Source organism: Ciconia boyciana, chromosome 7 (genome assembly GCF_034638445.1).
Source record: "Ciconia boyciana chromosome 7, ASM3463844v1, whole genome shotgun sequence".
Taxonomy (NCBI): domain Eukaryota; kingdom Metazoa; phylum Chordata; class Aves; order Ciconiiformes; family Ciconiidae; genus Ciconia; species Ciconia boyciana.
In genome coordinates, this window is record NC_132940.1 from 19,506,967 (window position 1) to 19,532,256 (window position 25,290).

Consider the following 25,290-nt stretch of genomic DNA (forward strand, 5'->3'; position numbering starts at 1 on the left):
GATACTGTGTGAGAAGAAACAGTGTTGATGCTTTCATTGCAAAGGTTAAAATAATGGTACAAAGCAATTGACTTGGAAATTTCCTCTCAGCTGAATATAAATTGTTGATATCATGTTTATGTGCTACTGGTCACTCACAGGGAACTGAAATATGGGAATAGTGAGAAATGCCATTTTCTAGTTACTTTCTGAGAAGAATTATGTAATTAATTATGTTGTGGTAAAATAGTATGAGTTACATGAACTGAGAGTTTCAGATGTTTATCTAATTTTTGTGGCATTTTGGATACAGTTGCCTATTTGGATACAAATAACTGATTGGGGGTGGGGAGAAAGAAAGAAAAAAAAAAGGCAAATCCAAACAATCCAAAAGGCAACAAAAATTGTCTCTTTTTCAGTTGTTAGTAACCACTTTTATCAAATGGTTAGATAAACCCTTGTTACTGTAGGTATGCTTTCCTTTTACTGTTAGTTGTATCCATCCGGCTGCACCACAAGTGAAATTTTGGCCCCATTAAAAGGGAATGGAAGTTGACTTGTGTCTGGACACCAACTATATGAAAAGTGTGTGTGGAAGGTGAGCTTTAAAAGAAGAAAAATATATCTTTTGTCTAAGTATATACCTAAACATGTATCAAGGAGAACATTTTTCTTGAACAGACTTGTAGAAGCTGTATAGGAAGAAATGAAGGTAGTGGAAACAACAAAGTTATCTTTTGAGTGAACCTTAAGTTTTGCCGTATACTTGGATTGTGTAGGAATTCCAGTTGTTGATTTTGAATCAGTGTTTGTAGCATTGATTTAAATGTAGTGGACAAAAATTTTAAACTATGAATAATTTAGTTTCTGTTGCCATCAGAGGATTAAAGTCTGTGCTGGATTCTGTGGACAACTCAGTACACAATAATGAAAGGAAGTTAAATAATAAATAAAACATAAGTTGCACTTTAGCTACAAAATTCTTGTCTTTATGATGAGAATAGGATCTTCAGGCTGTATTTAAAACTAGACCAGAAGTAGCTTTTTTCCCCTCAGTAAGAAAATTGCCTATTTATTTCTGCCAGTTGTTATCATTCAACACTGTGGGCTTTAGAGTGTTTTATCTTTCATTAAGAAACTAGAGTATAGGAATAAATTCGGGGAAATTAAAGAAAACTGCCCCTAAATACTGACTTCCCTCTTTGACCGATAGGATATGCTAACAAAGGGCCCCAAATTAGAGGTTGCTTTAATTTCAGAGTTGCAAATGACACTGATCATGATTCCTTTTTTTTTAGCACTAGTATCGTTTTGTTTAAAAGAAGGCTGAATTCCAGAGATATATTTAAATACTTCTGCATCTTGTTTGTAAGTTAGATGCTTCCAGTTCAAGATTGTCTGTCAAATATTAATGTGTTCTAATGGAAAATGTTCACTCTAGAGACAGTCTTTTGCTTTTAAGGGTTTTTTTAAATGTTGAGCTTTTTAAATCATGCCTAAACTAAAGTTATAAGAAACAAGTGGGGTTTTTTAACTGAAACTGTGAGTGTAACAGCTAAATTACATAAGTTGAGGCTGTAATTGTTTTCTAATTTCTGAGTGTATGTTAAAACAGTATGATTGTGCAACCACTTAATTATACCAAAGGTTACAATTTTTTTAAGCTCCCTGGTGTTGCATCTTTAACTTACAACTACACTCACGTTGTGCTTCAGATCAGCTTTCTGTCTGATAGTAACATTTGCCTGATGGGATGCATTATGCTTTAAGGCCTGTGGAAATCCCTGCTGTGACTTAAGGTACTTTACTAACAAAATGGCTGTCCCTAGACAAGTGTACTGTATCCAGTGATATACTGGTAAGTGAGGGACTCCACCTCAAATTAAGCAAGCAGTCGATACATTGTGAAGAACATTCAGAATTACAGTGCTGCTTTGACTTACTCTGTCAAACTGTCTGAGCACCTTTTGGTAGAGGTTCGTGAAATGGATGAGCACGGCAAGTGTTTCGGTTCACCCCATCAACTGAAGCACTATTATTAAGGGATTGATACATCGGCGACACTTCAGTTATATGTACAGGCAGATGGTCTACAGTCTGCAATGCACATCTATTTCAATGAGCTGAATTGCTGATCTGTAACACTTGTTGTATTGACTCAGTCTAGCCATTTGTCTTACAAAACAATTACTTTTGTTTAATCAGTTGTGTTGGAGACTTCGTTCATAGGAACATAATTAAAATGTAATCTAAGACTGTGTTCTATAAAACTGCTGCATTAAAAGAATGGCATTTCTGATTAATAACATTTTATTGCATTGCTAAGCCCATCAAACCTGTAATATAAGAGTAGTGCAAATATATTTGAAGTATTTTTAAAAGGAAAAAAAACCCCAGAAATCCAAAACACCCTAGCCCTTGTGTGTTGACACAGTAGAACACATTATAATGGTATGATTGTCCCCATTCATTCATTTAACATGGCTTTGTGTATTTCTAGAGGATTTTTAACACTAAATGAGATCAACTATTACTGAGAATGACCTGCAGTATCATACTAACATTCAGTTCTTATAAATCTGCTCAAAAGTTTATTTAAATCTGTGGATGGGGTTTTGTGCTCTCTCTTCTATGTGCAATGCAAGGAGTAGGAAATTTACCGTAGGCAGCTGCTTAAGGAGTCCTGGGCTGTTGATGAAATTAAAGTACCTTGTATTACTGAAACAACTTTAGGGGCTCCTGTCTAAGTAATGGCATCCTCTTTGGTATTGTCCTATAACCCGCCTTTGGTCCAAGAAGTGGTACAATATGTTCAGCTTGGCCATCCACCTGTCTAGTGCAGAAGGGCTTGTTCTGGGCTTCTCAGTGGAGCGCCTTTTCACCAGTCTTCCCCAGGGTCAGGTTGAAAAACAATCCCTCTCCTACCACTTGCCAGCTGACATTGCTGCATATGGTTTGTTTTGATCCATGCAGTACCGTTCCAATCCTTTATACCTTGTAGAAGCAATCAGAGATGATTTCCCTCATGATTTCAACTCAATGGTAGGCACAGAGCTGGGAAAAAGAGTGTGTTAATACTCCTTGTAAATCTCAAAAGCAGTTGATATTTAGGCAATACTGTCACAAATGTTTACAAAAAAAATTGTGGAGGGGGGAAAGCTGGAAATCTTGTGCTTTTATGGCCTTGTAACTTAATTCTTCTAAGTACTAATTAATTGTGCATAAAGATGGGCTGTCCTACATTCATGACACTGTTTTTCCAAATCCGGAATTGACTCGTAATAGTCTTGCAAGTGTGAGTTTTGAATGGAAATTTGACAGACTTCCAAATTAATTTCCATTATCTGTAGTGCACACAATGGTGGTATTCCCTGCTTTTGAACTAAAGACTTAGACTTCAATAAGCTGCTCTGCTTTCAGGGCCATTTGACCACACACACAAGAGCAGCACTGGATCGCTAACCAGTCCTTGCCAAATCCCAGCAACACACTTTGATGTAGAGTTTGCATTAAAATGTTTTTCATTTGTGTCTGAATATTGGCAATACCCTGGAAGACTTTTAGTATAAAGGGTTTTTCTATTCTGTTTAATGCTTTACTGTAGTAGTTGGCAGGTAATGATCAATGGCACTCCACAGAGTGTTTCCTGCATGGTTATGTTTCTTCATGATTTTTAGCATTGTTTCTCCTAAATCAGTCCTTGTTAACAATGTGACATGACTTTGTCATAGCAATGGAGCAAATATGCTTTAGCATAGTGTTAACGGCACATTGCTGGAATGGCTGGTTGATCTCTCAGAACCTTTAATAGCTATGTTACATCACCCGAACTGATGTTAGAGGCTTGTAAGCACTTTTACTCTTTGTTAAGTGTACATAGCTGAAGGTCATGTAACATGCACTGAAATGCTTGTGGGGTGAGAGGACTAGATTGCTGATAGCCGTAGTCCAGTTTATGACTGTCCAAAGACAGCAAAAAATGCATTGGACTTCCTTGCAGGTAGGGACCCTTAGCAAGAGTCTATTGATGGCACCTCGATCAGAGGCTTGTTGGCACCCTTCCTGTGGCACATATGCGGAGGTCTGTGTCTGTGTTTTTGTTGGGGAAGGAAAAAAGAAGTGCTGCCTATAGTTGCTGCCAGCTCTTGCTTCATTTCCATGTTCTGAAGTGAGTGTTCAAGAAAATTCTGTGATCATTAGTGCTACTCTGTCATTCTGATAGAAGAATAGTTATCAGGTATCCTGGTTGTGATGATCTTAAAAAATTAAGTCGTAAGTGCCTAAAACAAAAGGTAGAAAGAAACTGAGAGAATTAAAAAGAAAAAACTTTTATGTTGTGATGGTTATGTTAAGAGTCTTACTTATGGTGCTCAAATGCCTATAACTGGCAAAAATGTCTATATCCTATTTTTCAAAGCTTTCTGTGGAAGGACAGGTGATGCTTGCCTGTTCCGTCATTCTGCTTTATAATTCTGTTCTTGTTCAAGTTCCAAGCATGCCAAACAAAGTAATGAGCTGAAATAATTGTGCTCTGATCCATGGTTTCTGCCATGATCAGTGGCTTTTATTTTTATAAGCCTCTGCCATTAGAAAAAGTTAGGAAGACTGGCAATACTTAGCTTTTTCTAGGAGGAGCTTATTATTATTCTTTTCAGAATAAGCGTATGGCTTTTCTTGGTGAGTATGCAAGTGCTTTGCATGATATTGAGTAAATTTATGTGCACTTGAATTCTCAACGCTTTTTGTGTAATTTTGAGTGACCAATTTTGGGGAACGGAAAGGAACCCAACTTAGGTGGTTGTGTTCTTACCCCTGTTTTCAGGCGTCTGTTTCAGAGAGCTGTAACTGGCTGATATCACAGTGGTGGCTTTGAAAATTTAACTTTTTTCAAAGGGGATCACAGAATTCATCTTAAACAAAAAGTCCAGAAAGGTTTTCGTGAGGTCCACTATCTGAGGGGAGGATGGTCCTGTACAATTAGGTTTTTTTTAAAAAGGATATTCACACCTTTGGATAGGAAGTGCCCATTAGTGCTTTTAACTACATAAAAATATTACTCCGCCATCATCTTTTCTGAATGTATTCAGCTGTCTTGGTTAAGGTATGCATAGATCTAAGAATGAGTTGTGCACACTACAATATCAAGCAATGAAATTTACTCCATATAATGTGACTGACTTCTAAAAATATTTTAATTTAGGTTAAACTCCTAAATATACTTGTCAAATGATTTTGTAAGGCAACTAATTCATAGGAAGCTTGGGTCTTGAGTTGAAGCACTGGAGCTATGTAAACATTTTGCGGTAGCCAGATGTCATTTAATAGCTTGATAATAATAGCTTGGTCTTCACATGAATTTCACTTTTTTTTTTTCTTGAATATATAACATATGTGGAATAGCCAGCAAATATGAATTTTATCAATCAGACACAGTTTGACATTTTTAACACTTTTTAAACTTTACAAAGACCTGTTTACCATATGGTGTAAGTGGGTGTGCAGGAAACGACACTGTTTCATGAAGTCTGATATATACTGTACTACTTTTCCATGAACTGAGCATGAACGTTTCCTTTTAACGAGTGTGCTGAAGGCAAGCCTTTGAAGCATGGGTGTATAACTTTGGACAGTAACATTTATGTTTGTGTGCTTCTGTCGGTGATTGTTTTAAAATCACTTAATCCTTTAGCTTTTCGTATATTTATTTGACTTTATTCACAAAAGTTTGTTCCACATTAATGCTGCAACATGTGAAAGAAGTAACAGAAAAGCAGAATTTATATTTTTCTTTTCATTGCAGTAGCCACTTGTTATTATTGTGGTCCCAAGTATCCTATTTCCTGTTTATATTCTACATCTTTTGAAGATGCTGCAGAGTTTTGAGGCAGTTCCATGATCCTTCAACTGAAATCCTTTGTATCATTAAATTCAATCAGTCACGATAGTTTCTTCAGAGATAGGGTCATTGCAGCTCTCAGTGACTTGAAGATATTGATTCCAAATACTGTTCTGGCTTATTTGCATACAACTATGGTTTAATTCAGTTAGCTTTTCATGCATGGATGAGAGCACAGCCCTTAAATGCTCTCTTGTGTAGTACCTCGCATATACATTGGACCAGTGTTACTTAGAGCATGGAACTTGCACTCAGTTGCAAACTAGCAACTTGTGCTAGCTTCTTTTGCAGACAAAAGCTTCTGCTTCTGTTCCAACAGCCACTGAAAAGTAGAAAAGTACTCGATGATAACTGCTTTTCAAATGACAAGTTAAAGCATCTTTTAAATGCCAAAAGGACACAGTTTTCCAAGATTAAAGAGTTTGTACAAATATTCATAGTGTTTAACACGTCCCATCTAGACGCAATTTTTAACTAATTGCTAGAAACTTACACATGCCTCTCTGAAATTACTTTTTGATTTAGTCTCCTGCTTATCAGATAATTAGTAGCTTAATTAATTTTTAAACAAAGTTCAGGTAAGGAAAAAAAATTGATCCACAGCTAAAACATCTTTTCTTTTTTTAACTTCATTTCTCAATATTTAACACCTGGCAGTTTCTCTGACAATAGCAATACCGTTTTCTTTCTTAGTGTGGGCTATAATAGCTACTCTTTAAAAAGAGTGTCTTAAACAGGGTCTGATAGTTAGGACATGTTTGTAATTCATGAAACTATATTATATCACAGACTGCAGTTCCAAAAAAAAAAAAAAAAATAGACTGCTTAGCATGTGAGCTTCATGGCATGAAGATTTTAGTTTTAGAATATTACTTAAAACTGCACGAATTTTCTGCTCTTTTTGAAAAATAACGTCCTTATTAACGTCCTCTTAAGCCCAAGACGGGAGGAAGAAAATTCAGCTAAAAATGCATGTAAATCTACAACATTGCCAGGAGGGTGTTTCGCAATGTTACAGCCGCCTGGCACCAGCACTCAGGAAGTCATGACTGTTTATGCCACCAGTATCTTTTCATATATAATCTACTTAATCCTGAGAAGGGTGAACTGAAGACTAGTAATAATGCATCTCCAGGTCTTTCTCCCACTATCCTTGTCTCCAGACTAACACTCTGAAATGGTCACTCTGATCCTCTATCAGCACTTCCTCTGCTCTCCTGCTGATAAAGCATCATGATGCAAAAACCAATGTCCAGATTGTCAACCCTGGGCAGAGGCACTCTGTTTTACCAGTTTAAATAGTAACTGCTATACTTATCACCAGGAAAGAAACAACTCAGTCTTGTCTGTCATGAAGTACATTACAAAACCTAGTGGCCTCAGTCCAAAAATCACAAATCCAACTGTGAATTCTTCTCTTTTGTGGGAGGGTTTATATAGCAGAGTTTGTGCATAAGTGTGTTTCTTTCCACACCATGTCCTTACTTTGAACATCTCTTAAAGTCCTTCTCACCAAGTGTCAGTGTTTGATAGTTGAAATATTTAGCTAAAGGTACATATTGAAATGGAATCCAAAAAGAAATGGAAAATAATTTAACTCATTAAAAGTCTATTAATCAAAATTTCTTGTAAATTTATTTTTGTATTAAGGGACTCTATTTACCATGTCTTGTAAGATCCTTTCTTTGTGTTCTATCACTATTTTTGCTTAATTTAAAAGAATCTTCTTTTATATGCAGCTTTCTTCAGGTGGAGATGGTCTTAATACCAACAACTGCAGGGAGATTGATCTCAGTTGTTACTCATTTAAAGGCTTTCGGAGCTGGGAAGTTTTTAGGAAGCTGTAGACTACCTTGAGTTTCTTATTAAAAGTACATCATTTCACAAACAAATTCTAAAATAACTCTTTCCTATATGGTGTCAATGGCACTATTTCTCTAAATACAGTATTTGAGATTAAATCTTGTTAAGTGATCTTGTCAGTAACGTTTGGTGTTGAAGTTACTTAACATTCAGCATAAGCTTTAATACTTGATTTTGTTTATTAAAGATTTTTTTAAAAAAAATATTTGTGCTTAGGGAGTCGATTCAGCTATTACTACCTTTGCAATATTTTGCAATAGAATTATGGGAAAAAGAAAGGATTTTAGGATAAAAATAGATTTGGATAAAATTAAAGCACAAATGAAAACTGACAGCTCGACATTTCACCTCATCTCCATACAGATATTATATATGTAGATGATCTGCATGGTGATAGCTCCTTCCAAACTGAGGAATGCATTTTAGCAGCAGCACTATGCATGTTTGGTTTTGGATCCTTTGAAGATTATGCCTTCCGTTGCTGTTCTTGTTGATTCTGGAACTAAATGCAATATACAGTAATGCATGCCTTGCAGTATCCATTATTTCAGATGACAAATAACATTCTCTGTACTAATGCCCTATTTATTTCCATTGTCTGTTCTCATGTATATACTTTATTCTCCTAGCTGGCAACTACTTTCAGCTCCCATTCATTGTAATTTTTAAAATCAGTGGAAACTGGATGAACTCCCATCTATTCAGCAGTTCAGAAAATGAGGCCCAAAAGGAAGATTTTCTGTAAAATGTTGTTGCTAAATAGCAAATTTTGAAAGGCCAAGTATTGTTTGAATTTTAAAGCTAAACTTTATGAGCTGAATTCAGAAATATAATTTCCTCCCTCTCGCCCCCCACTTTGATTCTCTTATTTTTCTGAAGCACTCTAAGACTGCAGGCACTTTGAGACTTTAAGCACTTAATTTTGTTACCAAAACAGAAAATAGTTTCACTATAGCAAATCTTTGCTATAGTGTCAGCTTTAAAACTGAAGTTTAGTATCCTGTATAAAAACTTCTCAAGATTAAATTAGCTTTGTTCAAGTTTTGTCCAGCTTTCTTATAGCCTATTTTTTAAACAGTTCAGTGTGTAAGAAGTATAATTTAAACTGCTTTAAGGTACAGACTGTCAAAACTAAGAAATCAAATTGCTCTGATTACTTACTCAAATTGCTCCACGGTTTGAGAATTTAATTGATGTCTCATGCCTACATGCATCAAGTAAAATTAATAATAATCCAAAATGTCTCTATTAGAGGCTTCTATGTGTTTGGAGAAATCTCAGCTTAAAGCAAAATGCGTTTGCTATTTTGACATACTATGTGTTTTATGGCATATAGAACAGGGGGAGAATCGTCCAAGTAAGTGACCCTCTTGAATGTCTTTATGAAGTTTGACAGTGTGTGACTTACCAGTTAAGTACAACTTCTGTCAAGGAGCCCTGTTAATAATTTGTAGTTAAAATATTCTTCTTGGTTACTTTAAGACAGAATTGTATAGCCCTTCTATATTTCACTCATACAAAGCACTATACAGCTTTTACAGTGTGAATGTTTAGGAGCTTTTTGGTAAAGAAGAAAATAATGACTGATATCTTTCTTTTTTTATGTGTAATTATATAACATTTTGCATTTTGTTCTGAATTTTGTTTGTCTACATTATATAACATCAATATACAACTGATTAGAGGCATACAAACTACTAGCCCATTTTTTTCTAAGTAGATTTTTTTTTTTAGTTTCACTACATCTCAATAAAAATTCATATTTTGGTACTGGTCATTGTGTATAATACATACAATCTTATGTACTGTAATGAATCAAGTGTGACGTTATAAACTACCTTTGTTCAATACAGTTGTTCGAACTCACAAGCTTTGCTTTTTTTTTTTAACATCTGATGCTGAAGTCGCTTTTCTGTATGAATTTTTTTTTTTTTTCCCAGATTGTCACAAATTACTCCTCTTTTCAAGAATACTCAGACAAGCCCAATGTACACACAGTTCCTGACTACATTGCTGGAAGAACTGCATTTCAGAAATGAAGATCTGGAAAGTTTAACAAGAATATTTAGAAAGGACTGCCTGCTTGAATGGTCAGTCAATTTTAAGCCATTTTGCATGTCACAAAACTAAGCCAGATAACAATGGTTTTAATTTTCAGCATTTTGTAAGTATGCACAGTAACTACAGATCGTATCAGCCAGAGTAGAAAATGTGTAAAGTACATTTTAAAGTAAAGAAGTATATATGGTATGGAAATGAGTGTCATCTTTTTGTCACTTCCAGTAAATGTCAGCTGCTAACTTATCACTTTAATCTTTTGAGAATATACAGTTGGTTTACTGCAATTTTGGGAGGAATTTTTACTCAAATTCTACTACAACTTATAAAAAAAAATTTCTGTGTGGCTACAATGGCTAAGTCTCAGTGGGGTTTTTTTGTTATTAAAATGAAATTATGGTCAGTCTTTGTGATATAAAATTAAGCTAAAAGCCATTTTTTTTGCATAATATTGAGATTACATTTTGCATTCTGGGTAGGCTGAAAAATTTAAGAGCAAATACCTTATTGAAGCTGATCACATTCAACTGATCTGATGAATATAGCATTATAGTATCTAAGTAATTAGTGTATTAACATTACTGATCTCACTCCTTTGTTCCCCACAGAATAAGGTGATCATCTTATCTGAAATAGTGGCATAGAGGACAAAAGAACACCTTGAATTGTTGGAACTTTTCTTAAATGAAAAATGAAATTTAGTATTAATTGTACTTCCTGCACTTCTGCTTTTTCATTTCCTTCCTATGAATAAGAATTTTGAAGTCTTGTGGAGAAGCTGACTATAATGGCAGTTGTTCAAGGTATGCATGAAGACTAGTTAAAATGTGGATCATCTGAAAACTGTTTAAAAGCAGTAGAAAGGAATTTGGATTGGTTTTTTTTCTTGCTTTGGAAATTTTTGGCCAAAATTTGTATACAGGAATTGGGAAAAGAGAGGGGAAAAAAAAGGCATATTAGCCTGGAGTGTTAAGAACACTGCTGCTGACATTCTGCCAGTTGACCCAATGCATGGAGCAGTAACCTTTAAGAATGATGACGACAGTACACAAAGATGTCTGATCTAGAGCCTGTTTATCTTGCTGCTTCTAAGAAAAGGGGTGGGCTTTGAACTTGCATAAAAGTTATTTTCAAACAGCCTCTAATTGTCACTAATTTGGACTTTAAAATATATTTTAATAACTAAAAACTTAATTTTTTGCTTTCAGTAGTCATTTCATTTAAAAGAGTTGTGTTGTTTAGACTGAGTGTGTTTAGACTTGCTTCTTTCACTGATTATAAAATGCAATTTAAAACTAATCCACTAGTAATTCTTAATGATTCTATAATGTGGTTTATTGCATAGTTCTCAGTTCATAGGATGCTGTCCTTTGAGAGACTTGAGAAGAAAGTTGTAACTGACAGTGCTTAGTCTGCAGCAAATGCCAGCACTAGTTAAGGCTGAAGCAAGACTTACCAGGGCTGCTACATAGCAACTCCATTTAAAAAACAGAGTTTATTCCTTTGTTTTGTTTCTGTAATTGGACACCAAAAGGGAACTCTGCACTTAATTAGTTTATTGCTGTGTGGTTCCTTCATGATAATCAGGATAAACCTGTTGATTGCCCCTGATACACAGAAGCCCATGCAGCTTTTCCCTAGAAGCTTCACTATGCGGTAGAGTTTATTTAGGTGATGCTTGACTTTTCCTAACTTACCTTGTAATGGAAAGTTATGTTCAGTATAACTTGTAAAAGCAACAATTTAGAATGAGGAAAACCTTTAATGCAGAGTTAAAGCTATGCTTTTTTCTAAGTATGCAATAGGAAAAAAATACCCATCGTGATCAGAGCATGTCTGATGTCAAATTCATAAGAATGCATGATGTAATCTGGATAGAAGGTACATTGGTTTTGTACCATGATGGAAAACTTTTTACTTGATATGTATGCAAAGAAGAGAAGGGACCAAGACCTCACCAAAAGATAAGCTTACAGAAGACTGAGTAATAGGTATGATACTTTGAGCAAAACTTAAACCCTGAATTTATATCTATCTGCTTCTGATTTTGGAAGTTAAATATATTACTATTTTTAGATAGTAGTTCACTGTAGATTCTGAGCAAGCCATTGTTCTGTTCCATGTTTACCTCGGAGCATAAAGATTACGACTACACCATGACAATGTTGCTATACTGAGTACACCTAGAAGGCATTACAAATGCACATCATACTGGGAATATGACTGTGTTTCATCAGGTTCGATGGCTCTCATTTGGAAAGTTTTTACACTTCCTGTCAGTTTAGTAGTGTGATTTTTTTGTTAGTTATTTTTAGGCTTGGTCTTCAGCACTTAGTGTGTAGGAAACATATGATCTTGTAATAAAAGTGAATAGGTTACAGCCCCAAAGACCTCTTTATCACTGTAGCTGCTTTTACTGTGTGCCTTAGCACCTCAAAAAAGTAAGCTTCCAGGATTTTTGCATCTCCTCCTTGGCTGCTGTGTAGTAAGCTCACTCATTCTTTTCCTTGCCCTAAGAGAACAGAATAACCTTTCTCCTGCCATGACCACTCACCAGTCCAGAAAAAAGACTTCTATAATATGCTGGAAATGCCCTGAAGGGATATTCTTCACTTACCTTTAACAATTTCATCTCCCTTAGACGCGAGTAAAACAACGTGTAAATAAATGCAGAAAGTATACATATACCCATTACTTTTGAGTAGGAGAAAGTACGAAAGATCCTTCTGAGATGAGTTTACAGCCTATCAGCCTTAACTGGTTGTACAAGCACAAAAAATTAAGTTCATCTGTGTAGTTTTCTTATGAGCATGTTTTGTAACAGCTTAACTGCTTAGAAATGTTCAAATCTAGACCTCATTTATGAGCTTAAAGCTAATTTCTGCCACAACTATCTGTCCTTTAACAGACTTTAGCTCAGTCTTTTTTTTTTTTTTTTTTTTTTTTCTCCTTCTTCCCCCCCTTCCCCTCCCCTTCTCATTTTGGTTATGTTTGCAGGCAGATTGTTTCCTTGTGGCCTTGCTGCTGTGCTTACTGTTTTTCCTTCCTATGTTAGTTGAGCAGATGAGAACAGTTGACACTCAGTTCAGTGCCGAGGTTTGAGCCTTATCTCAAATATGCTAAATTTTAGTGACTTACTTGTGAGCTGCAGACATGTAGGGACATTATGGATCTGGGGCTTAGGGTAGATGGGACATAATCCTCTGTTGCTGAACAGCTCTATGAAAGGGGCATGAGCTTGGTAAAGCCATCAGCTGCTTAGATCATAAGGATCATCAAGTCATAGAAGTCCATTGCTGTGACCGTGCAAGCATCCAAGCCTGTCTGGCAGTGGACCTGTAGCAGGGCAAATATGGTATGATGTGTTTCTTTTAATAGCAGGGGGGAAACCAGACTTCTACAGTGCTTCCCCCCCTCCCCCCCCCCGACATATGTAATGGATATAGTAAAGAATAGAACAAGCTTTAGTTTAAAGCTTAAAGCAAAGCCTGCTTCATGCTGTTACAGCTTCTCAGCATCAAAGGAGGATTGTGTGACATATACCTGCATAGTGCAGATATGGATTTCTTACTGAGTTTTCTATAGATGTAATGAAGTAATCTCAGGAAGAGAACAGTGTTAATAAAACCACATATACAGGCAAAGTCAAATTGTTCAAAGTTACTCAAAGAAGTCTTTGTGCTGGCCAAAGAGGATGGAGGAAAAGTTTTTGTGTCTATTTTCACACCAAAGTTCAGTTCACAGTCCTGTAAATACTGTCAGTGTAAGTACTGCACTCTGTAATACTGAATTGCCTAGCGCAGAAGCCTTCACTGGTGCTGTTCGATTCTTTGCGCCCATTGACGAAGCTTGCTGATTTTTCTTGGGTTTTGGAGGGAAGAAGGGGATTCAGAGTGTTTTGCTTGATAATAACTATTTCAGGAAAGTGGGCAAGTCATAATGTAACCTGCAAATTATCAGGTATTGAAAGAGATTACCCTGCATCTTTGTAAAGTTTGCAAATCATGTTATGCTTATATATGGTAATGCAAAATTCTACATAAAAACAAGCAGGAGAGAGCTTGATTTATTTCATTGAAGACTATCAAAACAAAAAAATGCCTTAGTAAATCTAGAGCAGCATAACTGACATGGCTGTGCTGCTGTCTAAACCCAGGACCGGAAAGTTACATCTACCCTGTCTTTACAGAGTGATACAGGGACCAACAAAGAGCATGGTTACATACATGAGATACACCTGGGGCCTCAAAGGCTGTGTCCACACAACACATAGAAGATTCATGTGTAGTTTCACTCTTCAGCCTCAGTGAGTAGTTTAAAAGTGAGGTATATGTTGTGATTTGGGGAGGAAATAACGGTCCTGTGAATCTTGGTGTTGAACCTGCATGTTCTACCCTTCTCTCACTAGTTTGAGAGAATCTGGACTCTACAAAATGCAAGAGGGGATGAGCAGCTCAGCTGGACATTAAGTCTCAGCTGACCTTTAACTGCTGGAGAGAAAAGAACTAACACATCAGAGAGAAGAAAAAGGAAGACAGAAGGGGAAAACAGTATTCACACCTTCTAAATTTAGGCATCCAACCTTAGGTACCTGCCTGTCTCCATTTACTTCAGAGAGAGAACCGATGCTCTTAAATTTAGGTTCTCCAAATCATACCTTAGTGCAGTGCATGAAGTGGGTGGTGTTAATGCCTCTGCCCCTATTCCCTGGTGGTAGAAAGCAAGCAGAAAAGTCAGCTGAGAACTTTGACCATAGTAGACTGGCTCTCCCTGGAGTAATTTATTTAGTAATAAAGTGTGGCACAAAACTGAATGGGGACCTGCCCATGCAAAGTGGGAAGTTTCTAAGCAGTCTAATCCTATTGTTTGGTTATTTTGATTGTTACTACTTCACACAGATTTTTTTTCTTAACCTGTAAGAGTTAAAACCAAAAGAATTAAAGTGAGTGGCAGTCTTTAGGAAAAAAAATAATACCAGTGTGTTGAAAGTATGTCCAGGAGGTTACACACTAGTTCTACAATTTGCTTCTAAGCTTTCCATACTTACTGTTTATTTCTGCAATTGCTTATGAACATCCAATACTGTGGGTGGGGTTTAGCTTGATCTCACTGGGGTAGCAGGTAATGCTGAACTGTAATTTCCAATGAGCATTAAATATTGAAAGCACAGAATCAGCCTCCCTTTGGCAAGTCTTAAGCTTCCATAAGCGGCAGATGTTATACAAGGCAGGGCTAGGCACCTATGAAGACCTCTGTTTCTCAACTGCTTATCTCTACCACCTGACAGCCAGTCGTCCTCTGTTTAGAGTCAGAGGAAGCGGGTGTGCCTTCCATTAGCAAAGACAGAAAGCAATACTGCTAGAGACTTTTGTGAGCTTTCTTTTTGTGACTGTTCATCTTAGAACCACTTCTCTGCACAGACTGCAGACAGTGCTTTGGGAGACGGGCTGCCTGAAAGACGATGTAGAACTGTGGCATTTGTGGTGCTAAACAGGATTTGGTGAGGCAGGGGGAGAGAGCTGGAAACCTATGTCTTCAAGTAGCTCTCATTTGAGCACTCAGGTTTCAAAAAGCAAGTGAAAGCATACGTTGCCTCAGTGGCTGATCTGGACATGTGTCATTCCCCCTTGGTTGCGTGCAGCTGTAGAGCAAGGAGAAAGGCAAACTGGAGTTCTGAAAAAATAGACAAGACTAGCCAAAAAGAGTAATAATTAGCAAGAAGAAAGGTAAGAAACAAGCACAAGCCTTTTTAAACTGTTCTTGCCCTGGAAAGTGGGCAATATTGTGAGATACTTTTTGGGCATCCTCCTCAAAATAGTACAGCATCATGTTTGGGGCAGCATTAACAGTAGCAGCAAAGCTGGAAGGGCCAGGAACAAAGGCCACCAACTTTCTGACCAGTGTTTCTGAAATCTGTGAGCCAGGTTTATCTTCCCACTGTCTTTGCCACCATAGTTGAATGTGCAGACTTAAGTCCTAGACTTAGGAAAGCTTATCAATCAGAATAATGCAGGAAGTTTGGCCCTTGTAACACTTCAGATCACTTCCACCTGCTTGTTGGTTTTACTGTACTATCCTGCAGTTACCCCAAGACAACAGCTCCCTAATGAGACCCTTCTCCAAGAACAGACTAGAGCTGACGCATTGGTGATCGTAAAGCAGTTGCATCTTGCCACTGTGAAAAATCCTCCCCTTAGAATTCAGTCCCCAGAATGCTTTGGTAGCCTATACTTTAAAGGCAAAGTCTGTAGTACATTTTTGCATGCTGTGATTACGTGCAGGAGCTGCATGCAAAGATCAGAGAACAAAGCCAGTGGGGCTACTGACTGGTACATCCTGCATCATTGCAAGCCACATCAAATCAATGCCATTTCTGGCACTTTTTAGCCTCTTAAATTTCATGGGATGTGTAACTGAATTGAACATATAGTGGGACAGCAGCAGCTTCCTGGAGAGTCCTACAATTTGGTTAGTCATCACTACAGATAGTTTGAAGGACTTTGGATACAGCTTTAATAAGCTGCAAACACTCAGATCAGGATTTACGTCAAGGTCTTGCCTTTTTGTTCTACTCAAATGGGAGTGTCTACAAATCAGGTTAATATAATTTAACAGTACAGTAGTTAAGTAACAAAGAAGATCATAATTGTTAGTATTATCTAAGAAGCCAGAACAACCCTGTTTGCAGCTGCCAGCTAAGATCTGACTCATCTAAGGTATTTTATAGCAACCATATGTTAGGCATGTCTATCTCACCTATTATGCAAAAAAATGATAACATTTCCTAATCAGGATTCGCCACTAAGCAGGATTTTCCGTAAACATCTCAATATTGCAAGCGCTATCCACAGTCAGGAGAAAGCCTCTTGCAGACACTTCCGATTTGTTGATTTAACAAATAGAATAAATGGCTACAAGTCTGTGGCTAGTACTGATTGAGCAAGGCTGGCTGTAGTTCAAAGTATAGGTATGTTACTTTGGCACTTGACATGTTAAAACCTCATTTAGGAATTCTGTGTTAGAAGGTAACTTCAGAATACTGCACTTCTTGTGCAAAAAAAACCTGGTTGTTTCAAATTGAAGATGCGGTCTCGAAGCAGGAATGACTATGCAATACATTAAAAATACTTCACTGAGACAGTGCAAGCAAAGTTGTATTGGTATAGTATATTTACCTGCATAGCCAGAAAAGAGGGTGAATTCATATCAGCACAGGAGAGAAAGATTAAAAATTAAGTTTGAAAATATTTTTCTTTTGCTAACAATGCAGTTGGTTAAACTAGAATAATCATTGCATTTTAACAAAGGCAGACACTGCTGTAAACCCCCTTGGCTGTTGATCTTTTAGCAAGTTTTACATCCAGTTCACTTTTACACAGGAACCTGCCTAAGCCTTCACCCCTCTGCAATGTGACTGTAGTCCTTCTTGCACAAAGACTGGTTGAATGTCCATCAGCCGTAACTATTCCTTGCTGCAGTATCCGAGTAGTCTAAAGGAGTAACATGGGGGATGAAGCTGCAGTCCTGACACTCCCTTCTGTTCTTAAAAGGGCAGTAGTTTTACTGCTTAAAGCTCTGATGACAAAGCTCTTGTTGATGCAAATGAGAGCAAACTGTTGTCTTGGTAATTATATACCTTGTTTAGGAATCACAAGCTGTCATTTTTTAAAGAGAAGCCCTTCACTTAAAAGCTTTACTGAATACATTCTTTTTTTCTGAACTGTGGGCTCTCACTAAATTAAAAAAAAAAAAAAAGGCAAAGTGGATATTTTTGCTGCTTAAGATCCTTGGCTTATTTTAATATTTCACAACTAGAGATGTAGTTAAAGTGTTTCTTCCTTATTAAGATAATTTCTCCAGAGGGCATTTGAAAACTTGGAAAATAAGTGATTTTACAGATACTACATTAGCCCTCAACAGCTCTGGGTCAAATACATGTCATCTCTGCTAACTATTCATTTCTAAGATCCTCCCAAGCTATGCTTTTTTGTGCACTGAACATCTGATGCTTCTTGTTTTTCTTCTATAACCACAGATGTGCCCTCTTCAAAAAACTCACAATCTCAAAATACTAAACTGACAAGCTGAGTGTCAAACCACACACCCCAAGCAGAAAGCAGTGCTAAAGAAAAACAGAATCATGCTTGAAGAAAAACAGACGAAATCACACAAATTGTTTCCAAAGTATGAATCTGCAACGTTTTCAACTCGGTGCAGGCATTGTTTCTTAAGAATGCAAATGCCATTTGATGCTTTTGGTTTTTATGCTCACTTACTCTATAAGCGGAGGCTGCTCTCGGAAAGAAGAGAATAATTTGAACAACACTTTATATTTTCTTGTTAAGATGAGTTTTTATCTCTCTTTGAGCTAAACTGGAGCCTTGCTATGGGTCCAAGATGGGTCTCGTTTGCCAAAAAGCAGCACGGGTGTTCCCGTGCTAGTTGAGTTACACACTAGGGTAAGCAAGGCCTCTTCACTGGGAACGTGTGGTTTCTGTGCACCACGGAGCCTCCCTGCGTCAGAGCCCCCATGTGTTGCTCACTGAGAGCGCACCAGAGAGCTGGACAGGAGCCGAGCAAAGCTCCCATCGTGAGCAAGCAGGCGCACAGCTACCGCTTTGCTGTAGCAGGTCCCTACGTTACAGAAGGCCATTTGAGCTCAGGGGAGTGAAGAGATTTGTCCAGGTCTTTATGGGCAGGCTATAGCAGGACCCACAGCTCTTTCAGCTGTAGCACCTATCTGCAAGCCATCCCTCCCCCCCCTGCAGGGGCTGATGTGGGACAAGATTTGGCCCACGATGCTCTAGTGCTAAGGTGCCAAATAGTTACCATTCGGCTTGGCAGTAATGCTATGAGTTATCTAAAAGGCCTCATTATACTGTCCTGCAAAGAATGACATGTAGAAGCAGTAGAAGGGGTCATTTTCATGCTGAAAAAACATGTAAGACCAGCTAGCTGGTTTCTTAATTAAACTGTCAAGCACACTTCACACTTTGCAGCATGCTGTCACCTTATCTCTACAGTTCAAAATTTGTCATAGCATTAAAAAAAAAAAAAAGCTAAAATTTAAAAGCATAGCTACAAACGTGTATTTAGCTGCCTTGAAGGCTCTCTGTCAGTATGCAACTGTAAGATAATGCTGTTGTGGAGGTTTCACTGAAAGAACATCCATTTTTTAAATCTGGTGATTCAAAGGTAAAACATTGACCTCCAGTTTTGGTACTTGACTGCTGATCTTCTGTAAAGATCTGTGTAAGAATAATGCTGGATTCTGGGTTACATCATTTATATTTTAAGAGTTTGAGTCAAAAGCTGGATTTTTTTTTCCTAGTTCATCTCTATCTGATAACCTTGAATACAAGAGAGATGATGCCTGAAGCAAAGCTGATAAAGTCACCAGTACTAAGAAGCATGGTGGGGGAAAGCACAACAGCATAGATACATATCTTCACATCCCTATTTCCTTTACAAACGGAGGAAGGAAGTTCCCTGCAGGTTAGCCCAAGAGCATCCACTCTTACAGCCCGAGAGCTAGCAAAGTACAATTTCCAAGAGCCACAGGCTTTTTAAAATACTGAATTCAGTATTTCCCAGATAATACTCACTTCATCAAGTTTTTTCTATACCTAGTGCTACTGAAAGCCTTTTAACTAAAAACTCACAACTGGGTATCACAGCCATCAGAGTCACAGTCACCCCACCCTGTTTCCTCTCTCTGCTCTGTTCCTGTCTATTCCCTCTTCTTCCAAATCTTTCCTATTCTTCCCATCCCAGTGCCTGCCCATTCCTTTCCGCTTCATCCCTTCACTAATTCCAACAGCCGGCACTCATCCTCCCACCTGCCCTCTGTCCGCCCATGTAAAGCTCCCACCCAACAGTTCAGTTTCCACAGCAGCAGACCCCTGGGCTTCCCACCCCTCACGCTGGTTCCCTGCACCCCGCAAGGGGAAGAGAAAGGGATGGCACTGCCCGGCGAGAGCTGCCTCGTGCCTCCCACCCTCCCATCCGCACACCGAGCCACTGCAGGGAACCTGCTGCAGGGCTCATTTTTGCCAGCACAGGATGGTAAACTGGCCATCTCTCCCCTCACTCCTTGAAAGAGGCTCACGCATGTCATTGGTTTGGTGCCCATTTACACAGGCGGCCGCTCTCAAGCTGGGAGAACACTGCCCCGGGGCCGCACGACTGTTGCTGGATGGACAAAGATACTCATATAATGATTCTTACAACAGCATCTATAGATTATTATGAAACTTGTCTCTAAAACAGATATGAATCACCCAACAGCTACAGCAGTGCTCCTGTGCAGAGATGATTAAGAATTTTTATGCAACTTCTTTAATCAGAAGAGGCCTGCTTGGTTGAAAATGAAACCTCTGCAGGAAAAGGTTGGTTTTGATTAATTTCTCAACTTGAAATCAAGTGTCCAAATTGACAGTGTGTTTCACTTCAACATTTCTAAACACACAGAAAAGGAAAAAGAGAAAAAAGAAAATCAAGTTTAAAGTCACTTTTCATTTTAAGATGGGTTAAATTTCATTATGATCAACGTATCCAGCCATTTTAACACTTTACACCATTAATTTTTGTTTGCAAAAATGTACATTTTCACTTGTCTTCCCAAATTGTTTGTTGTAGGTTAGACTATGTGAACGCTCAAATGTATTTTTCCTTAGTAGAAGTAGAGTATTTATTTTTAAAACTAATGTGATGAGGAGCAGTAACAGCTTTGTTCAGAATTTCTTGCTATATAGGAATCCCCACATAATAGCCCCTGTATCTCTATAGGCTGTTATCTATCAAAAGCCATTATCTTTCATAATGCAACCTCGGGGTAGATTTTATTGCTGAAAGAAGAGATGCATTCCTAGTTTTAAGTAATTGTTATAAGAAATTGTCTAGTTTCAGAACTTTGACCAAGATTACAAATTCACCACTGAAGATGGATCAAACTGATCAGTGATTACACAGGATCGTGCTTGTTTCTAGTTGCTACTTTTTTTGACTGAGCTAATGGTGTTCTTATGGCACATTTACATGCACCGAAGTGAGCTCTTTGCCATTTGAGGACTCTTTTAAAGAGGGTTATCAATTAGAAGTTTCATCATCAGTTTCAAAGCATTTTCCAAAGGTAGGTAACCCCTTTTCACAGAAAAGGAAAGTGAAAGGGGAGTGGAGTGGAGTGACTCATCCAGGCACGTGGGCTATGTCAGACGCAGAGCCAGAAATAGACTCTGAGCTCCTTGGTACCCACTGTCATGGCCTGGGGACTAAAATGGCTTTCACCAAAATTGATAGTTGTCATCCCACCATTTTGCAAAGGAAAATCCCTTTCAGGGAGAACATGCATTTGAAATTCAAAATGTATTTGCTTGCTTCTCAGTGACACATGCTGTAATACCTCCCTTACTCTTTTGCCTAACCCTACCCAGAGCGGAAATAAAAATAAAAGTTAATTGAGCATATTTTTCTGTATCTGTTGCTTTGCCTTGATGTTGCTGATACTATAAACTTGGCTCCACACCAAACAGAAATGTTACAGCTGAATTGGGCCAGATTTTCTTAAATATTCACCACCAGATTTGGGTCGTGTGTGTAGCTATACCCGCTGCAACCTTTAGACTCGATTTTGAACATGGTTAAACATGTTGAGGCCAGGCACTTTAAAATAAAAAGAAACTAAAAGCAGGCCATTTGCTCTGGCCCCAGTTGTGAATGCTGAGGGCTTTGAGGAATCTGGGCCACTTCGTCTATCTTCTTGTCTATTTATAACCTTCCTGCCCATTGAAGAAGACAAGATGAGGCTACAGATGTAAGGGGGAGCCAATGGTTGGGACAGAGCTACACAGGAGATGTTTGGAGAGCATGGGACAGGAGCGCTGAGGGACAGAGTGTTTGAGGTCCTCTGGCTCAGTGCTGCTCATTGCAGCCACCTAACAATAAACTCACTGGGTTAGCCCAAGGACTTTAAACTGACCTTGGGGGAAGATAATGTGGCCACTCAGGGACAGTGGACTATTCTAGGCTACATGAGAAAGAAACCAGGAGGATGTTGTCCTTTCCTGTGACATGTGGATGGACTAGACCAACTAATGTTATTTAAGAGTCTTGCAGAACTGGAGTACATTTGAAAGCAGCAATGGACATCAGTATATTTCCAGTAGTAAAAGGTGAAAAAGGGTATGAGAGATGGTCCAAGGCAGCCTAAGCCAAGTGGTCCGACACTAGTTCTGGGTTAATTTGGAGCCACAAAGGAAGAAATAGATGCATGGGGGTTGGGCGTGGGTGGAAGCTGTTCTTACAGACTAGTAAGATTGCAAATCTTGAGGTTTTTTCTACCAGGCATACTTACTAAAAATAAACCCTTCTATTAGGGAGGAAAAAAATAAGAGGGACACACATTAAGTGTATTGAAAAACAGCTTGCTGATGAATTTCAAAGCGGAATCCAGTAGTAAATGAGGCTGACTATGAGCAAAGATTGTAAGTATTAGTTCTTGGTGAAAAATGCTTCTCAGTAGGTGGATTGTTTTGGGAGGTTTGTTGGGGGGGGGTATTTTATTTTTTTTTAATCCAGACCATCAGTGTGGAGGCATTTTTCATTCAGTGAATTGCATCAGCACAACAGGCAAGGCACATACAGTGTGTATGTACCAGAGCAAACCAACAGCTTTTGCTGGGCTTGCCAGCTTAGAGCCCCTGACTAGCACTTGTTCAGAGAGAGGGATAAGGAAGTGCCAGCAGCAGGTGCTGTGTGGAAACTTCAGGAGCACAAGCATAAGAGGAGAGAAAACATCAACAGAGTTTTAGGGAAGAGAAGAAGGATGGCAACAGAGGTTTGGTACATAAGGAGGGAGCAGCAGATCAGCTCACAGTGAGGAGGAGAAGGGGGTGCGGGGAAGAAGCTGCAGTGCCAGAAATCTTTAACAGTGGAATTGGCAGAGAACATACGAGTGTGTGGAGCAGAACGGTGATAAGGAGGGTAGGTCAGTGTTACAGAGTGATCTGAATCACACGGTCACAAATGCATTTTAATACAACCAGATGCAGAAGGACCCACCTGGGAGAAAAGAAAGCAAGCGCCTGTGGTAGGATGAGAATCTGCCTCTGAAAGGAATGATGAATACTATGGTATGAAGTCAGCCTGGATACTAAATGCTTAGCACAAAAGTATCATTATGTTTTTAGCATCTGCATCTACGTATCAACATTATGTACTACTTATCTCTGTACAGATGTTTCTTTAAGTACAGTTGTAATTATAAATAGGAGAACCACACCACAAAATCAGCGCAAGCATCATAGACCTGTGAAACCATTGCAGAGCAAGCCATGTTGCAGCTGGTGAAATACAGTGTTGTGTGGGAGTTAACTATTTCCACATTAATGTTATTCAATCACAGTGGCCCATTTTCACATAGCTGACTGAACTTCAGAAAGTTTGTACAAAGGTTAAGGTTTGACATTTTGAGACAGAATAGCTTAGTCCTCTAGTGAGAACTAAAATAAATAATCAATAATAGAACAGAAACACAGACCCTTACTTCATCCCTTTCCAGGGTGGAAGCACTGAAAACATGCTTTTTTTGACACAAATGCTTATTCTGAGGTCTTCATTACCAGGATTTCCAGTAAAATAGCCATAGGCAAGAAAGCACTTAATCTATTACATCAGGCTTCCTGAAACCACACGTGGGTGCAATTGTGAGTGTAGGCATAAGAATATGTCCTCAAACTTCTAATGGACTAACAGAATGATATTTCTATCAATATGTAAGGTTGTGATGAGGTCCTACATACAGGGTAGTCATTTAGTGCATAAGGATTTCTTTTATTTTTTTAACAGGTGTGACTTCTGCATTAGTTTATGCAAAACATGCCTCTAAGAATGAAAGAGATTGAGACGGTTTAACTAACGCCTTGTTCACAACAGCATAATTCATGACTGCACTCAGAAATCACTTCTCTTTAGATTTAGGTATTAGTTCAGAGATGCTTACTTCTAGAAAGCAGTATTCTCTGAAACACTCAGTTCTACGGATCCCTAATTATATGTTTTGATAATTTATTGCTGCTGTATATCTGTTATTTCTGCAGTACAGGGTAGATACAGCACAGTATCTTCAGTGTTATTACCATCACAGAACACTGTATTTGTAGGTGTTCGCACCACTTCTTAAAGAGAACTTTCCAGTTCTGACACGACTGGTGCAATAATTCACTCCTAACACGTAAAACAGACATCCTTCAACTGGATGATTTTCCCACCAAAAGATATGCATCCTCCATCATAATATGCTTAGGGGTAAACTCTTGTCTTCTGAAATGGCTTCCACCACATTTCACTGCAAGTTTTCTTGTCCTCACTTAATGCTCACAAATGGGTGTCACGTATTTGGCCATTAGGGATATTCTCAGTTTTCAGAGCTGGGTGTACAGAGCACACATTGCCCACAGTGGTGACACAGTCACTCTGTGACAGAGCAGAAGTCCAACCTGACGGTAACAAATGACGCAGCCCCTCCAAACCCGGAGTCAGACCAGGCTCTGCACCACACCAGCTGCTACGAAGCCTCCGTGGCGTGGCGCTGCTCTGCTCATTAGCAGCATGACTGCTCATTAAGCTTCCCACTGCACGCGTGAAGGAAGTGGTACCCTGTAAAGTTCCTGCCTTTCCCACTTACATACCCATCAACCTTTGCAGCCAACGAGACAGGGATCATACAGAAAAACCACCTTCTTTGTTATCCAGTCTCGAGTCCTCCCAAAGCAAGCCAGCCCAGAGTGTCTCCTCTGGATAGAGAGCAGCCTGTGGTCCTGCAGTCAGACCTCATATAGTGATGGGTGTGCACAAGCAGCACTGAAAATGCCGGCATTTCCACAAGACCTGCCTTTGCAACCATAAGCATGTTCATTTATTAAGTGTTGGCCGAGTTTTGCTTGGGGGGAAACCCCTAAACCCATTAGTAGAAAAGCTGTTGTATGGCAATGAGGCTCCTTTTACAGCATGACTGTAGCTTCCAAGCTCCAGCTCCCTCAAGTCATGCACACATCCTGTCCCTGCTCATTTCCAATTCCGGGGTCCTTGCCCCAGATTTCAGAGTCTCCTCATTTTAACCTGCCCTTGCTCCCCTATGCTCCAGGAGTCCTCCACCTGTGATTTGTCCCAGCCTTCTCACCCTGGCACTCAGTGTCCTGAGGCCATGGGAGGAGGAGGGGGACCCTGGAGGTAGCTTTCCTGCTCTCACCTCTGCCTCCTCAATGCAAGGAATCATCTTAAGGGAATTTAGCTGCAGAGACCTTGAAAGTCTGCACCAAACCTGCATGAATTGTGGGTTCACAGTTTGCAGTAGGTCTTGCAGGTTGGACAGAGGTAGAACCCTGATACTAAACCCAAGATCTTTGCTACAGCCTTGATCCCAATGTCCTGGAGCAATGAAAGAGCAGCAGAGGTACCACACTCTTACCCACCACCAACACAGCAGGAGTCAAAAG

The 25,290-nt window shown here is 38.8% G+C and overlaps 1 protein-coding gene across 2 annotated transcripts in view; it reads left to right on the forward strand.

Moving 5' to 3' along the window:
- Window positions 1-21,251, forward strand: part of RPAP2 (RNA polymerase II associated protein 2) — a 52,131-nt gene extending 30,880 nt beyond the window's left edge. For both annotated transcript variants that reach the window (XM_072866705.1, XM_072866706.1), the window contains 2 exons: window positions 9,679-9,828; window positions 10,405-21,251. In XM_072866705.1, the coding sequence (XP_072722806.1) occupies window positions 9,679-9,828; window position 10,405 (151 nt within the window). In that variant the 3' untranslated portion in view covers window positions 10,406-21,251. The remainder of the gene's footprint in view (window positions 1-9,678; window positions 9,829-10,404) is intronic.
- Window positions 21,252-25,290: the final 4,039 nt, after the last annotated feature.